Raw genomic sequence first — 17,327 nt, 5'->3', positions numbered from 1 at the left:
ATGGCGCGTGCTGGTTCATGATGATGATAATTCTCTATTTACGACACACTTCCAACATTGACCTTAACAGCTCTGCTGTAAATTGGTAGTTGAAGTTGCATAACCTTGCAGGATGCCCAGTCATACATGGTACACTTGCTTCTACTGCCTTTTTTTTTCACCAAAACTTTGAGAAAGGATCTTGGAACCATCCAGGCTGCACTTCCCAAATAACTGGGAGTTTGCTGTACAGATGAGCACTGTCTGCCTGCCTGTTAGCAGCACCTTGTCGAGTGTTTCGACACACTAAAAAGCAACTATCATTAATTTTTTTATGAGGCAACATTAAAAAACTATTTTATCGCTCCTTACTAGACAACGCACAAAATAAATTTCTTCCTATGCATGCGACACACCTCCTGGGTTGCCTAGTAGACTACGCTGTACTTGAGGGATGCCTTCAGAATAAATAAACATAAAAATGATCTCCTGTTACGCAAGAATTAATTTCATGCAAAAAAAAACACATTTTTTTCTTCATGAGGTTTGCGCGAAAAAAATTTAGTTTTGAGGTTTTATGTGCCAAAATGTCTATGTTATGAGGCACATTTTAATGGCAAACTTCAGATTAATTTGGTCACATGGGGTTCTCGTACACCTAAAGCTAAGTATACACCCTCGTTTTTGCATTTCAACTCCCTCAAGATGCCGCTGCCATTGCCAGGAATCGAACCTGCACCCTCATGTAACAGCAATGCTGTAGCCACCAGGCTACCATGGCAAGTAGATAGGTCTTCTTTAGAATAATATGCTAATATTTTTTAACAATCCACTACAATATCTGCAACTCTCTTTTCGTCTCATGCTGTGCCACATGGTCAATACTGGAGGAGACAGTGGCACAGCGGTACCTAAGCGAATGACATGAGGCACAATGAAGGAAAGAAAATTAAATGGATTGTCACAAAGTGTACTTTGTAAGAAAAAAAAAAAGGCTCAAGGAAGGATGATGCCTCACCTGACAGCGAACATTTTGATGTCACTGGTAACCTTTTGCTCTTGCTGGGTGATTTCGTGGTGCCGTTTGCTCACCAGGTTGCGGGCGCCCTCGATGTACGATTGCTTCTCACGGATCTTGGCCAGCAAGCCGTTAAGGTTGCTCTTTTGTTGCTCACATGCTGATGAAATGAACTGATACTTGTGATCTTTGTGCTCCTGGAGTTGGCAGTCACGACATGTCAGCTTGTCACATGTCTCGCAGTACAGTTTAAGTTGTTCCTGCACAAAACAGCCAGTAGGGTATTAGGAAAAAAGTGAAATATTTATATATTTAGTTGATTTGTTGATTGATTGATTGATTGTGCTCAGGGGTATTCACACGGGGGAGAAATGGGGATTGCATATCACGTGACAACGACGTCACAGATTAGCGAGTGGACACGGCCCCTTCGCACCCACGCGTGGATTAGCGAGTCGGCCAAGCACACCCGCTAATCCATGACATCACTGTCACGTGATCCGCAATCCCCGCTTCTCCCCCATGTGATTGCCCCTTAAAGGCCAACTCCGGCGATTTTTCGAGATCGATGGATCTCAATGAAATTCGCTGGGTACGTTCCTTTGCACGTTTCCGTCATTTATGCCAAATTACAGGCTTGAGACATGCGCAGATTGTTTGCAAATGAATTTTAAAGATTGTCTGCAAACGCCCTCCTCGCTTCCCACAATTATTGGCAACATTGCGTCTGTGACGTCAGTATTGGTAAGGCAGCGGAAGTGACGCAGCCGAGGGCACCGCTAACTTCGGCGCTTCGGCCGCTACAGCGAGCGTCTGCTGTGCACAAGGTGACAGACAGCGTTGGTTTGGCCGGCGCTTCGCTGGTCGTCCCGGCTGTCACAGTTTTCATACTCCGCGCCGGAGTCACCGGCATGCCTTGCACGACTTCCGGTTCGTTCGTAACAACGTCTACGTCATACGTAGACAGTACACTCGGTCGGGTTTCGGTTTCGGTGTTGCGCTTTTTTGCTTATTTAAAATTATTCTCCAATTTGCGGAGTATTTCTGCTATCGGGCGCGTAACAGGAGCGTCTCAGGAACATAAAAGCACCATTACTTTGACATGGCCAAAAAATCGCCGGAGTTGGCCTTTAAAGGGACACTAAAGATCAAAACGATTTTTCTCGCATTAGTAAAGTAGTCTTCCACGATACCAAAAACACCACGCTTTCTGCGCGAAGAGGCTTAATAAGTGAGGAAACGCGCAAAAAGAACATACAGGTGGTGACGCCACCTTGGAATTCCCGCACCATTTGCCGTGACGTCACATATATTTGACGGCGCCTGCTTGGGCCTACGTTGTTCCTAATCGGTTAAATCGAAGTACATTGTCCTCTGAGGGGGCCAGAGACTTGACATAACGAGTTTGTGGAAATTTCGTCGAGCCAGTGGCGCAAAAATACGTTAAATGCTCTTTGAAGTCTTTTACGTCACAAATTACAAAGTTCGGCGCGAAATTTAAAAATGAAACTTTGAACTTGGTTTTCTCCTCTAATAATAAACCTATGGTGGTGAAATAAACTACACAAGAGTTCTCCGAGCACACTTTATAAATCTAAACCAATTCATTGTTTCTCTTTAGTGTCCATTTAAAGTGTCAAAGTAGCTGAAGGATGAACAAAAGAAGGAAATTTTAAGGGCTCATTTCTTTGCCGACACAACCTTAATGAAAGTCAACTGATTATGAAGCCAACGAAGTTAAAGGGGACGTTAATTGTACTGTTTTGTCCGTGTTGTAGTAATTACTATACACATGTGAAGAAAGTGGACGAAAAGACAACTTGCCACTGGCAGGGAGTGGTCCGGTTGCAGTTTCGATCCCTGCCGGCGGCAAATGGTCTTTTCGTCCACCTTACTTTCTTCACATGTACATCGTAATTGCCACAATACAGTTAAAACAGTACAAGTAACGTCCTCTATACCTTCCTCGGCTTCATTATCTGTCGATTTTCATTAAAGTAGCTGAAGGGCATTTAGAGGCTCTATAGTCGACAGTGTCTAATTAAATTTGGCTGTGTGGGAATCTGTAATATGCATCTAAATAACCTTTTCCCACCATGACCTAAATTTAAAAGTACATAAGCACTGCTGTTTTAAGCGATCACCCAAATGGCTGAGTAGAACACACACCCTCTAACTCGCCAAAAGAATGCCACAGCCAATGTGCACTGTGATGGGTCTAAAGGAAACAGCAACGTTTTCAAGCAAGGAGTGTGCAGAGTGAACAGACTGCACACAAAAAACCCAGCAGATCCCACTCGCTGTGGAAATCGATGTAATGCAAAGCAGCCAGCAAAGACCTGGCTATGGAGCATTTCTTGAGCTTAAGCGAACAGCGCTAGACTACAAGTGGCAGAGTCAAAGCACCACATACTTAATATTGGCACAAGTACCGAGTGACACTCTTTGCTATCTTCCAGACCACCCTGTCAAGCACTGGTGTGAGTTGTCCAAAAACTCTGACAAAAATAAAAATATATACAAAATGGATGCAGTGGGATGCAGCTAAGGGCTTATATGACAGAGTGGAAATTATATTAATGAGAACAGACAATAATACCAAGGAAAGGTATGTCATAAATTAAGATAGCAGTCATACAGTTAGTACAAATTGGTATAAGCAGCAATTACGTCTCAGAAACCCGTTGGATCAAGCTCACTGCGGCACCTGACGGTTCAGATCTCAACTACACGCTTCTTTCTAGGTGGCTTCGGCGGCATGCACAGCACAAAGTTCACCTATGGAATACACCAGGGCACACAAACGCCAAAGATGTATGTAAAAGAGATGGAATGGGTTATGCTAAGCGTTGTATGAGGCAGTGTATACATTAAGATATGTCATAACTTAAGATACACTAAAGGACTGCGAACATCTGACATGTTGACGTTCCCATCCTCCTCACCACATGCCCTGTCCCGGTCCTCTCTCCCATTGTGCCAGCTGTGCATCGAATTACACAGCGTTCGCCTGAAGTAGATCACAGGAGAATGCTCGCGTAGGGTGCACTTGCGCTGGCGCTCGCCATGTGTCGTGCGACTCGTCCTGCCTCCAACCCTCCTCCATACAAGAGTGTGCACCTGCCTATGTCATCAGTTGTTCTTCTTGGTGTGCTGCGGGCACAGTGAACTAGAAGAGGGGCGACAGGCTCACTGGTGTTGAAAATGGGGCACCACCAATGTCTCCTTGGGCACTAAGAAATACACCAGGGCACACAAACGCCGACAGGCGAGTGCCACTACGTGGCACGAAAGTCAGGGATTAGGGTCACCTCCAGATTCTACAGTAAAGCTATCCTAGTCTACCCTGTGCCGCTGCCGCCATCGTCGTAGTGGTAGCAGTAGTAAGAGTCACGCAGGTCACATGACCAGAGGGGGGACTGAATAAAGAAATAAAAAAGAACGAAATGACTATGACGATGACGCTCGAAATTATGATGATGATGACTTTTGGCACAAAATACCGAGAAAGTAATTCGTACTTTCATTAGATACATTAATATGAGACATTAAATGTAACAAACCATGGCACCTGGGCACGTAAGAGTGACATGCAGGCAACTGGGAGCGCACACTTCCCGGGCCACGTGATCTCGCTTTGCCCAATCAAGCCTAAGCCCGCATATTGCAAATCATGCGGTGGATTTACTACACCACGTGATATCGCCAGCCAATCGCATACACCCACGCGCTTACAGCTTCGCTGTCCCAACGCTTTTCACAGCATGGAACAGGCTGAATTTTTATATTTGTTACATTTAATATATGTTATGCATTCATCAATGCGATGGCATAAAACCTTGGAGGAAGCTTGAGCTTTGCCTTCAATAGTAGAACGCTATAGCGTAATCGGGCACCATGAGCACAGCCTTCAACCATCCCGCAAGGAAGAACATTTGTGTGCGTAACATGGGCCGGTTCAACCTATCCTAGAATGCCTACTGCAAGTACAGTTGCGAAGGGCCCGCTACGCCATAATTCTTCATTTTGCAAATGACGAAGTACCCACTGCGCATCAGTAAGGCGCCACACGCACTTGCTCATCAGCTGCACAGTTTGTAATGGGTGGGCAGCTTTCAACCACCCATTCGCTGCGCAATTCACATGTTTTGACACCTGGTCAAATTTTACGATTCCGCCACACAATATTACATGTGTTAAGGAGACTCCTCCCACTACATGACATTCTTATAGCGTGTTTTTTTTTTACGAATGAGTTTCAAGCTGTGGCGTGGCTCTGTGGTAGAACATCTGCATGCCACGCAAAACGCCCGAGTTGGATTATCCCTCGGACCTAACATTATTTATTTGTTTGCATCTATCTCGAATTTTCGCTCACGGTCAATGCCGATTTTTCGCTTGCAACCAACGACGCCAACACCGGAATTTCTGCGAAACGAGCTCTTTAACGCTATCGCGTTAATAAATTGAAAGCACATACATGCATGTTTGTCCTTCCTGGTGCTTATCCAATTGTGCAAAAGTAACCGAAAATCCATTTGAGTAATGTCAGCCTGGAGGCCACTAACCTGCTTGTGATTCTCGCAGAACATGTACTTTTGACCGAGAGCGGCCGGCTTGTCTCCCTCGAGTTCATCCTTGGCACGGATTGTGTGGTCCTTGGTGACGCGGACGCGCTGGTGGGCATCTATGCAAGCTTGGCACAGCCAGTCTTGGCAGTCCACGCAGAAGCCTGTAGCGGTCGCACTGTCCTCGCAGCTTGTGCACGTGTGTGTCCCTGTTGTCTCACCCGTCTTGGCCTCGCTGTTGCTAGCCAGGTGCTCCATTAGGAACAAGTGACTGATCACGTCCGTACTGGAGATCTCCTGCTGGCACTCTGCGCACCGGACTGCAGACAAGAAACACAAGATAGCATGTGCATGAGCATCGACATAATGAATACATTTTTAGTGGAATCTCTTGAACCTGAACAAAAATGTGGCACCATTGTGGCAACCATTAACAACGCAACCACATTAAGACCTGCTCAGTGGTAATAAACAAGGTACGCTGCTTTGCGTCTATGTGAACCACTCTCTCACACACACACACAAGGAGGAAAACAATTATAGCAGCACAACTCCAGCCCACTGTGCTGTGATGCTGGTAGTTTGTTCGGAAACTATCACAACGGTCGTTGAAGAAGAAATGTGTTATTACACTGAAGCAACTATATTATGGCAGTATCATAGGTGTGTGCAGGGTTCCCCTTCAGGGGGGGGGGGGCGAAGGTTCATTGCAGCGCACCCCCCCCTCCCTACTAAGTCAATATATGGGGCAGACTTTGCGCCCCCTCCCCTCTTAGGTGACTAGGGGGAGGCGCCCCTTGCCCCCCCCCCCCCCCCCCCCCCTGCGCACGTCTATGGGCAGTATGGAGTTCCTGTTCCATGCAGCGATGGCCATGGGTATCCCAGTTGCAAGACAATATAAAAAAGCAAATATTCACAGTGTTTATGCACCTATACCGAGTCTTGTCGTCTGCAGTTATAAAGGTAGGACTAAAGTCCCTAGATCTCCACTGAAGTGCTGCTGACGAATCTCATTGGGTAACGCTCGTTTTCGGTAGCTATGTTCTTCCTAACGCTTTTCCAGCGCCTGGTGAAGAGCGTCCCCCGCTCACTAATGACGGGGGACAAATGCGCGTGGAAAGGTGCGTGGCTAATGTACTTAAACGTATGTGGCTTTTTAAATCTTCAAGGTTAGGAAGAACATGGCGGCAGACGCCGGCTGCACGTGAGAGAGGGTCGGAAGAGGAAGCAGTTGTTGCTACTTAGGTAAAAGTGAGAAGAAGAGAAAAAAATCTAGAGATTTAAGGTAGAACTGTTTGGCAGCTTGAGCCAACAAAGGCAAACACATCTCTGTAAGCAAAGCCACAAGCGAAAAGATAAGAAAAATTCATATATTACTACGCACGTGCAGTCAGCATATAATGAACGGCACTAAAGTTTACACGAGCGCGATCTCACTGACGATGCCAATGGAATGTCGCGAATAGCGGAGGCGGCCACTTTAGGTCCGTTAGCCGTGAGCGCGGAAGAACACGCTTTATGATTCCTCTCGAGAGCACGGCGCGAAGGGAGTCAACCGCGACGTCACGATGACATTGCGACGCCATTGGCAGGAGGGCCAATGGCATCGCCGTGTCTCGCCGTACTGCCCTGACACGGCGACGCCACAAGTCAAAAGCAGCCGCACTGCTCTTGACTTGTAACCGATTGTCTAATTCACTCCCTTTTCGGAAAAGCAGGTGTCCTCTGCAGTCACTGGGCTCAGCTACAATGCTCAGGAGTCTTTCCTCGGCATCCTCAGGGGTTTGTGCACCCCTTCCCCTTTGAAGAGGTTATGCACGGAACGGAAACACCTAATGCGAGTTGTTCCGGTCCGAGAACACGTGGACGTCTACGCAGTTCGACGAAACGGGGCGCTAGGACTTGCCCGTCAAGGTCGTCACGACCACGCAGACATTGACGTTGATTTTTACAATGAGGAGCGATCACTGAATTCGTCGAAAACCCCAACAAGGTAATAACTTCAAAAGAAATCCTTCATGTGGTGGAACCAATTCGGCCATTCCGCGAAGGAAACCACGTAGGCATTCCAGGTGCGTTGCCCAATTATCGCCAAAATGTGTTGGTGAGCTGCGTGGACTTCGCCACGCAGCTGACCAAGTCGCGGCCCGCCTACGATTCGCCATGGATGTTCAGGGCCGCACTGGCTTGGCGTCACTGAACCTCACAGTGTGAGTGCCGGTGTGCAAACATTTGCGGTCAATGAGCTATTGTAGCTCATCACCTTCGAAAAATAGAAAAAACATGGCTGATCCCTCTGTCATAGGAATCAGTATAACACGAAAGTGAAACGTGTCTTCACAGACGTAGTTGAGCGTTTGTTGCGCATTCTTTCGCCCCGAGGGTGAAGGAATGAATCCTACAGCAACAAATTGTAATGTCACGCGGAGAACGGCAAGCAGCTCGAAACTTGCAACGCGCTGCTGCGCTGCTCAAACAGAAAGGACGCACGGAACGAACATAAACAGGATGAGAGCGAACTGTCACATTTGTAACTTAACCGCGCTCCTTTCGCAAAAGCGGCCGCTGTAGTGAGCCAAGTGACCTTCGTGCTCTCAACGCGAGACGTACAAACCACCGCGATCACGAGATAAGCGCACGCACAAGCGACCACTCCCTGTAGACGCGGGCGCACGTCCCAACGGCAACGACCTTTCAAGCGCGCTCTTTGAGCCCTTCGCGCCATCTTGCTAGTGATAACGAAAACACGCTGTAACACAGATCTCTGAGTACAGCCACCGAAAAATGGTGAATATAAATAGCTCGCCGTTAGCATTGCGAAGAAGGTGTCGTCCGTGGCCGAATCGTTTCGCGCTGCGCGCCGCGGAGCGAGGGGTCGTAAGTTCGATTCCCGGTTACGGAACTTTTTCTTCTGGTTTTTTTCTTTGCCCACTGTTAGTCTTTATATTTTACAACGTCATATCCGTGACGGAAATACGTCAGTGGAGCCGTGGTGGACCCCGGCATAAAACACTTTCGTGTTTAAAAAGACCAACTTTTCTGGTCGACAACAGGGTTTGAAGGTTTACGACGAAAGGAAGTGCGCTGACTTTCAACATGTGAGATGAGGTGCGCTTAACCTCTCCCTCCGTAAGGTTGTCACGTGAACCGTGTGGTGTGACCAATGAGGGAGACTGGTTTGGTGATTGGTCCAAAGGCGATTCTTTTGCTAGACCGACTCTTTTCAAGCGGCAACGCAAATCTCTCGGAAGCTAGTGAACCACGTTGTAACCTGCTGATCCTGTACATTTTACGTGTTTTTTTTTTTTTACTTTCTCATCAAAGCTGTGCCGGTGAGAACCTCTCTCAAACGCAGCTTTCATTTCGACATTGCCGATTTTTCATTCTCATGCTTGGAACCATTTTATTTGGACTACTATCAATTAATGATATGTTATACATAGTGTGCATTGACGTCACCGCGGCCGCCAGCTTCGGGTACCTGCTGGTTGAGACCCTGCGTGAACTCTTACTCGAACGCGCGGACAACGAAACTGTGACATCAGATTAGTGCCGGTGCCCCCTCGCGTTCCTTTGTGTTCACCCATGGCGCGGCTGGCGAACAGAAGAAAGCGGGGCAGCACAAAAGAACGCGGGGACGGAACGGCTGTGTGTCCTCCCCTGCACTGACATTCTAATCAGAAAAAAAGGTCACGGTGGCCGCCATGTTGAAGTACCCAGCGTAGAGAACCCGTCTGTGACGTCACGTGAACACTATGTATTAGGAGCGCAGTGTTTTCATCAGACACTAGAGTTACCAGACAACGAGCACCGAAAAGTTTTTGTTTCCCCTTTTTCGATGCCATCGCACGGCTTTAACTGCTGCAAGAAATTATTTCACAATGCTTATGATAGCATTTCCCACTGTCTCGGAGCGGAAAAAGCGGAGGAGGTGGCCATCGCCATCCGTGTACTATCCATCATTCCCATGGTGGCTGAACGATCGCAACGCCAGAGTCCCCTTTATTTAATTTTAGGAAACTATGCAGACGACGACGAAGGCCCTCGTAGGGGCGCGCGAGCGCCCAACTGCAGACACAAAGTCAGTGGGTCGTGTAGGGGAACAACTCAAACGCGGAAGGATACAACTCGACACGTGACACTGGTCGCCATGTAGAAGGATTTCTCTGAATAAAGCAACACAAATGGCAATATTCATATAACAGTTATGCTTGAATGAAATATGAGCATCTAGCTAGAAGACGCTGTACTCAAAAGCGCACTATATTTAATGACGGAGGACAAAGTAGTGCGGGAGCACACTGGCCCGTCAGTTTGTTACTCTCTGCCACACGTGGCACGTCGTTACCCTCGGTGCAGTGCGCCGTGTTTCCGAAATTGTGAAAACGTCGTTCGTGCTTCAGCGTGTATGAGGCACCGATTTCGTCATACCGATGAAGTGTTGTGTCCCTCAGTGCCGTGACAATTACTATTGAAGTGCAAAGTGCGCGTTCTCCGGTTTTCCCAAGACGAGGTGCTGCGCAGAAAATGGCTGTGCGCAATTTCACGTGACTTCACTCCTTCGCAGTACTACAGGGTGAGTTGTCCTGCACAATTTTCTCCACATACTTCCCAGAGATTAGATCTCCGACGGTCGCCACTTCTAGAAATTCCAGTGACGAATACGAGCAATGGCATGATCTTCAGAGGGAAGCTAACTATTTACGGCCTGGCTGCAACGTAGTTGACACTGAGGAAACACTGTCAAAGGTGAAGGACATTATCCCGGTACTGGTGTGTGTGGCAGGGTATGCTGTCTACGCCGCATTGAAGAAACTCACGTGTTGATAGAGAATAAAGAAATTTCAGTTTGTGTTGGAGAGAACTACTGTGACCTCATCAGAGGAATGTATCGAGGAGGTCTCCTGAATTCGGCGCTGTTTGTCGCAAATGCTGTTGCGCATAATTATGTAGCCATGGAGCAATTGTCAAAACAATAAGTGATATTAAGGTGGCGGTTCTACGGTTGCCATCCTGCTAGTGGTTCTATCCGAACCACCAGAAGACGCCGCTCAGTCAGGACCGCGAGGACAACGTTTGGTGGTTGAAACTTCCAAACTTTTGCCGGCGCGCGACACTGGATGAGGAGGGGACGAGAAGCTTGCTGTCGCGGTTCGAGGAAATGAGGCCCTGAGAAGTGGCTTTTTTTCTCCCCTTCAACGACACCTCTCTCTCCTCTGATGCCCCTCGCGCACTTGTCTCTGCCCCCTGCGGTGCGGTGCTTTTGAAGCTATGTATAACATAGCTTGCATTGACGTCACCGTGGCCGCCATCTTGGTGAACAAACTGGTTGAGACGCAGGGTGAACTCTTGCTCGAACGCGCGGAGCAAGAAACGGTGACATCAGATTAGTTCCGGTGCCCCCTCCAATTCTTTGTTTTCCCCCTTGGCGCAGCTGGCGAACAGAAAGCGGGGAGAGCACAAAAGAACGCGCGGGGAGGGAACGACTGGTTGTCCTCCGCTGAAATGGCACTCTAATGAGATAAAAAAAGTCACGGTGGCCGTTATGTTGGCCACGGCCGGTCTGGAGGCACGCGCTCGCTCCTTCCTTTACGGCCTGCGCACGGGGGGCTGTTGCTACCTATGGCCGCAATTTCGTGGGGGCGCTCCGAGCCAACTGCTTCCGAACTCACTCCCGGCCGTTGCGGAGGCTAGCGCGCGCAGGGAGTGCTCGGCTTCCGACTTACCGTGGCGCTTTCTGAAGTTACTCTATATGGTATTCATGGTACCAATGCGATAGAAACATGGTAGCAAGTATATATGATGACTCTGGTAAATTCCGCTTTACAGAAGTGGTGGCGCAGGCCGCTCATAAGCCCGCTTCTGTTGCTCGGCAAAGCATCGACGCGGTTATAACACAGCCTTGTTTTTTTTAGGTTTCTGTAACTTCGAGAATAAGTAAGAGGATGAACATTGCATTTGGTTGAGGAAACGGTTTAATCATGGTTTAGGAAATGTTTATTTCAAATGTATGTGCCGGCCGTCGCTGTACTTGAAAGTAACAAAATTGCACATTTTTTTTAAACAAATACTTCAAAAAAGTGAAAGTCACTGCATAGTGGGGACGGCCACGCTGCAGACGAAGAGGAAACATAAAAAACTTTCAGAGAATCCTTTCAATAGGAATCAGAATGTTTTCCTTGGTACTACAACAATATGCGCATGGAGAACTGAAAAAAATCACTGCTGCTAAAACACTGTAGTGACGATCACAATTTAAAGGAGTCAAGTCTGTCACAGCCTGATATGCTTCCGCGAGGGCTTGTGAATAAAACCGGAAGGCCTGTCATTCTGATCTGTTAACTTTTTTGTGTAGTTAATAAGAAGAATCCAGAGAAACTTCTCAAATAATGTGAGCCAGCACCCTCGCATGACTCTTGTCCACACCTTCCGGAAAGTCCAGAAGTGGCGAATCTTCAAGGTATGACTCAACAGTCAATTGCAGAGTCTCGAGGATTTTCGTTCGAGGAAGATATTTGACTGCTTTCTCGAAGAACGTCACAATTGTGTCCAGCACTGATAGTAACTCCGGCTTTGGGTAGTGTAGATCATAGGCTTCTTGCTGACGGAGATGACACAAAGGACTGCTCGTTTTGTTTGTCCTCACTAGCATGGCGCATGTTTCGCAACCGACATCAGTGATGAGTTTGGCAATGTAACCACCTACATACACCAAGCCTGAATAGGCAACAGAGTTCGGTGGTTTGCGAGGAGGTTCTCGCAGAGCTTCAAGTTCCGCAATAACATCTTCCGGAATAGACACCGCCGCTTCTTCAATGTTTTCGTCGCGAATGCCCATGTCTTTTGAAGGTAGCGCCTTTTCCTTGACAATGTGGGTCAAAGCAGCTGTGACGGCTCTTGCGTCTAGCGCGTGATTGCCCCCGCACATTGCCCTCAATTTTTCAAACAATGCCTCTTTAGGATCACTGTTAAATTTCTTCGTGAGCACATAGTTTACTCCTTTTCTCAGAAGAAATCGGACTGTCTCCACTGTGGACTTTGTGGTGAAAAGCAGGACAGTGTACGTCTCGTCTGTAAAGTTTCCAACGCCAGCGGCGACAGAAGAATGCTGGATGCGCTTAATGTAGCCTGAAAATTTATTTTCCAGCCACAGCAATCGGCTGTTGTCCTGCTTTGAGATGGGAAGTTTGCAGTCATTTCCACTGTACGTAGTGTTGTGAATGTCGAACCATCTCTTTATGGCTGTCATGAAGTTGATTGTGGATGCTGCATCCTTGAATAGAACAATAGAAGAGTTGCCCCTCAAGTTTCGCAGATGTGCCAGTGAGCCAATGACTTAGAGCGAGAATACTTGCACTGCACGCATTACATTCATCTTTTCCAGGTTAGATGGGTAATCCCCTCTGTGACGTTGTAAATATGCGTGGCCCACCAAAAATGCACTGCTGTGGCAGCTGGGGTTCTCTAACGTGCACCTAAATCTAAGCACACGGGCCTCAGGCATTTTCGCCTCCATCGTATATAAGGTGGTCGGGTCTTAAAAAATATTGTTGTTGCTAGTAGCGCTGCGTGTGCGTCTTCAATTGCCGAGTGCCGAGAAAGGCAGACTGTCCCCACACGCACCTGTACTTCCTTCACCGCTTGCTACAACCGAAAGAAGTAATTAGCACGAGAAATTGGCCGGGCAGAGCTGGTTTACAACACGAAGCGCATGCGGCGAAACGCGCTTTGGGCGGTTATGGGCGGTTGGCTCGCGACGCCCTCACGCGGAGCGCGCCGTCGTGACTGTATAGAAAAAGTTCCATTGTACTCCCGGCGGCTGCTCAGGCCGTAAGGGAAGGAGCGAGCGCGCGCCTCTAGACCGGCCGTGTGTTGGCGAACAAGCGCACAGAACCTGTCTGTGACGTCACGTGCAAGCCATGTATTCACACGAAGGAGAAAAGGAGTTTATTTGTTATTTTAGATAAGTTAGCAATGACAAATATAATAAATATGCGGCAGGTACAAAACTGTGTCCTCGTAATTTCTTTATGTGTTCTTTATAGTATTTGCGCTGCTTTTGCGATGGATTCACGCTAACTAGCCCACCAACCACACTTCTGGAAAACTTTCATTGCAAGAGAAAAAAAAAACAAGGCGATGTTGACAACATACTTTGCCCACGTACGTGTACTCAGTTCGCTCGTATCGCACGCGCACCGTTTGTGTGATTTTTTTTTTTTTTTGCCTGTCCCTGCACACCCCTCGCTTTTTCGTGGAAGCCCGAGAGGGGCTTCGCACGCACACAAATAAGTTGAACGTCCCGAGAATTCGGCCTTTCTTTTCGCCTGAAGACATGCACCCCATCCTTGGAAGGTATTTTCAACGCAGGGAAGGATCACCTTTCGCCGTCAAGGAGACGCAGAGGGGAGGCAAAAAGAAAGGACCTGCAGATGGTGGTGCGCGGTTTGAAGTCAGAAAAGACACTTTCCCCTAAGGTAAAACGTTTTCGCCCGACACTCGGAGAGACGGGGAGCCTTCAAATCCAACGCCTTCGTTTTGTTCGTCTAGGTGGCGCTAGAAGATCTCCGTTGTAGTGATAGGAATAACGTAGATTTCTCAGTGTTCCTGCAGTATTTGTGTGTGATTCGCATGTACAATTATATCAAGAGACCGTAACTGCTATATTTTAAGCTACGGATACTCCGACTTCAGAGCTGTTTGAAGATTATACCGGTTTTATTGACGTTTGCGGCATGATAAGACAATATACGCGCTTATTTTCACATTTCTGCTTGCTTTATTGAAAAACGCTACGTTGGGTAAATAAATCGGGGGCTCTAGTTTCTCGACGTGCAAATTCAGCCACAGAACTTCCCTAGCTTTCCACAAATTTGGGCCAAGGTAGGCCCCTATATGAGAACATTGCCCAATTTATATTAATATGATTTAAAGAGTAGCGCGCATACGTCGATCAAATTGAGCATTCAGACGGAAAATCTTATCCTCTATATACGCCCCGAAATTGAACTTTCTCTAGCGAATAGTTACCGGACAGTCTGCTGCGGAAGCTACTAAATTTGGCCGTTTTCAAAAGCTAAGCAACAAAAAAGTAGAAGTCAAACATTAATTTGCTACGTTGAGGAAATAGGTAAATATGTCTCAAAAGTGCTGTACAAGGAACAGTAGTGCAACGGCAGCAGATTTTTCAAAAAAATGGCCACTGCTGAGACACAGTCAGCTAAAACCGTGTAAATAGCGCTTATTCTTGGCCATCCATCCCCAAATACTAAATGTTGCGCTGTTTTTAATAAATATATTTGAAATGTACAAAGATCAAGCTTTTCAATGATATATAATCCAACTAAATAAAACAAGGAGAACAGCCGCCGCGTCAGCTGGAAAAGCGACAAAAACTATGTGCTCGTGCCACCGGAGTGAGACCGCCACCAGACCTCACCGTGGAGCTCCTAACCAACGATGAGTCGTCAGATTTTCATACCTGCGACGGTGAACAAGCTATAGTGCTGGTTCTGAAGCACGTGTTACGGTGCAGCACGAATCTTGTCAAACATTTATTCAGCAGAATGAATTATAAGATTTTAAAAACTGAATCGAAATTAAAGAAGAGAGAGCTGGAAGCGCTCAGCTCGAAATAGTCCTGAAGGTGTCTTTGGCTCCGCTGTAAATAAAGTTGTTCAAACAAAATGTCATTAGTCTCCCGCCCTTGTTTATATAAAGCATGCTCACGACCTGACATAAGATTTTTCTCGGTTTTCCTTATTACTTGCCCATAAGTTTCCCTTACACTGGCAAGCACAACTAGGGTTTTCAACAACCAGCGCAGAACGGGAAAGGGACAAGGAAGGGAACAGAGACAAGCGCTCTGCTCCCCTTTCTTGCCCCTTGTCCGTTCTGTGCTGGTTGTTGAAGATGGATTACCGACTAGCCCAATCTCAAACTTTGCTTCGCAACTAGAGAACGAAGATGTATGGAGAATACGCACTTTCGCACCAACGGTTAACCTTGTAGTTTTGCTAAACGTCAAACATTGGCTTGTTCCTATGAATCTTTTTTTTTTTTTTTTGCATTCGAACTTCCCTGAATGTTTTAAGCAAAGATGATTCTCTTCGAGGTGCGACCACATATTCGGACTAGTGATGCGAGACTATCGGCAAATCGACTATCGATAGCATTGATAGTTTTGTTTGAAGTATTGATAGTGTAAAGAAACCATCGACGGTACTACTATCGATAGTATTACCGATAGTGCAGTCGGTAGTATTATTACCGACATTACTATAATTACTATACTGTGAATAATTGTTGTTGCTGGCCGGAAATATTGCCAAAAAGCATTTGCGATAGCCTACTATCAGCAATACTCAGTTTACTTAATTTATGAGCAATTTTTTAACGAAATGAAAATTATTACAGCAGTTAAAACGCAGGAATACATCCACCAATAAATTCATATTCAAAAGTAACCATTTACACTATACAATTGACAACCCTGGTTCTTGATATTTTTATTTTGAAATCACAAAACGCAATATAAATTTGAAACTGGACAGTACCATCGTTTCCTGTACACCCGAACGATATGTGTCAGCCAAGAATTCTGGTGAAGGAGTGCAAGCATGTACTTTCTTGCCCTTCAGCCTCTTCCTCCTGCTACCACACACTTGGGAAACCAATTTTACGCTGCAATGTGTTCGCGCAGTTTATTTTATACTATGGACAGTGATGTCGTCGGGGGTTGCCCATAGGACCGGAACCAGCCAGGCCTCAGAGAGTAGTAGAGCTCAGGAGCCGGAGCCGATTACAAGAACGTTTATTTACATGACTATTTGGTAGCGTGTTTTTGGAGCGTCTCGAGGCTCGCGTTATAAAGCCTTGATCTTCCCCAGATTCCCTGTTGGAGAAAACCATTGAGTCGAGGACAGTCCAATCAACAAGTTGTCTTCATCTCCGCCCCCAAAGGGGAAAGGTCAAGCATCGCCTCCTTCCCACGCCAGGAAAGAGAGAAGCGGCGCGCCCGGCTCGACGGACGGCGCCCGGGAGGTGAACAGAAGACACAATAGGGCACCATACACACAGTGAAGGGATCGCGGCAGCGCAAATTCCTGAAAACTGGCCGTGTTGCCAGGTGCAGTCTTTTCATCTGCAAAGGTGCGCTTAGTGAACACAAACAGCACAAACGAAAAAAGTACAGGACATAAGGCAACGAGGCTAATTGTTGCGCTCGTTGCCTTATGTCCTGTACTTTTTTCGTTTGTGCTGTTTGTGTTCACTAAGCGCACCTTTGAAGAGCACCCGCCGGCGCAGCTGACGGCCAGCTCCCAGCCGGGTCACAAAGCCACAGAGGCACTGCGTTGTGTGGGAAAGGTTCCCGATGAGGAAGCTCAGGCGCTCGGCTAATTGTCCGGTGCATCTGGCCGAACGCTGGACAAAGCAGTGCACAGGTGACCGCCTCTTCCGAGCAGCCCTGACTGCAAAAAGCTCACTTCCACCGCCAAACTCGGCCGGGTGTGTCCAAGGCGATTTACGAGGGGCACTGACAGCTTGGAAGGGTTCAAGACACGACTGCCGTGTTGTCGCCGCATCAGGTGCCTTTCGGGGAACGTTGACGATGCAGAAAGCAGGGCAGGTGCCGCCAAATCATTCCCGCGATCCAGCGGCCCCAAGCCGTGAAATACAATCATAATAGTAGTACTAACAAACTTATTGTCAATAGTGCTATCGATAGTTCTTTTTTACCATCGATAGTTCTGCATCACTAA

At 47.3% G+C, this 17,327-nt stretch overlaps 1 protein-coding gene across 10 annotated transcripts in view; it reads right to left on the bottom strand.

Annotated features, from left to right (window-relative positions):
• LOC119383475 (transcription intermediary factor 1-alpha) overlaps nt 1–17,327 on the bottom strand; it is a 172,997-nt gene that overhangs the window by 68,670 nt on the left and 87,000 nt on the right. For all 10 annotated transcript variants that reach the window (XM_049412533.1, XM_049412536.1, XM_049412534.1 and 7 more), the window contains exons 2-3: nt 5,566–5,885; nt 998–1,257 (exon numbers count right to left, since the gene is read on the bottom strand). In XM_049412533.1, the coding sequence (XP_049268490.1) occupies nt 998–1,257; nt 5,566–5,885 (580 nt within the window). The remainder of the gene's footprint in view (nt 1–997; nt 1,258–5,565; nt 5,886–17,327) is intronic.

The sequence above is a fragment of the Rhipicephalus sanguineus genome, chromosome 2 (assembly GCF_013339695.2).
Source record: "Rhipicephalus sanguineus isolate Rsan-2018 chromosome 2, BIME_Rsan_1.4, whole genome shotgun sequence".
Lineage (NCBI taxonomy): Eukaryota > Metazoa > Arthropoda > Arachnida > Ixodida > Ixodidae > Rhipicephalus > Rhipicephalus sanguineus.
This window is presented reverse-complemented; position numbering and strand designations above follow the sequence as displayed.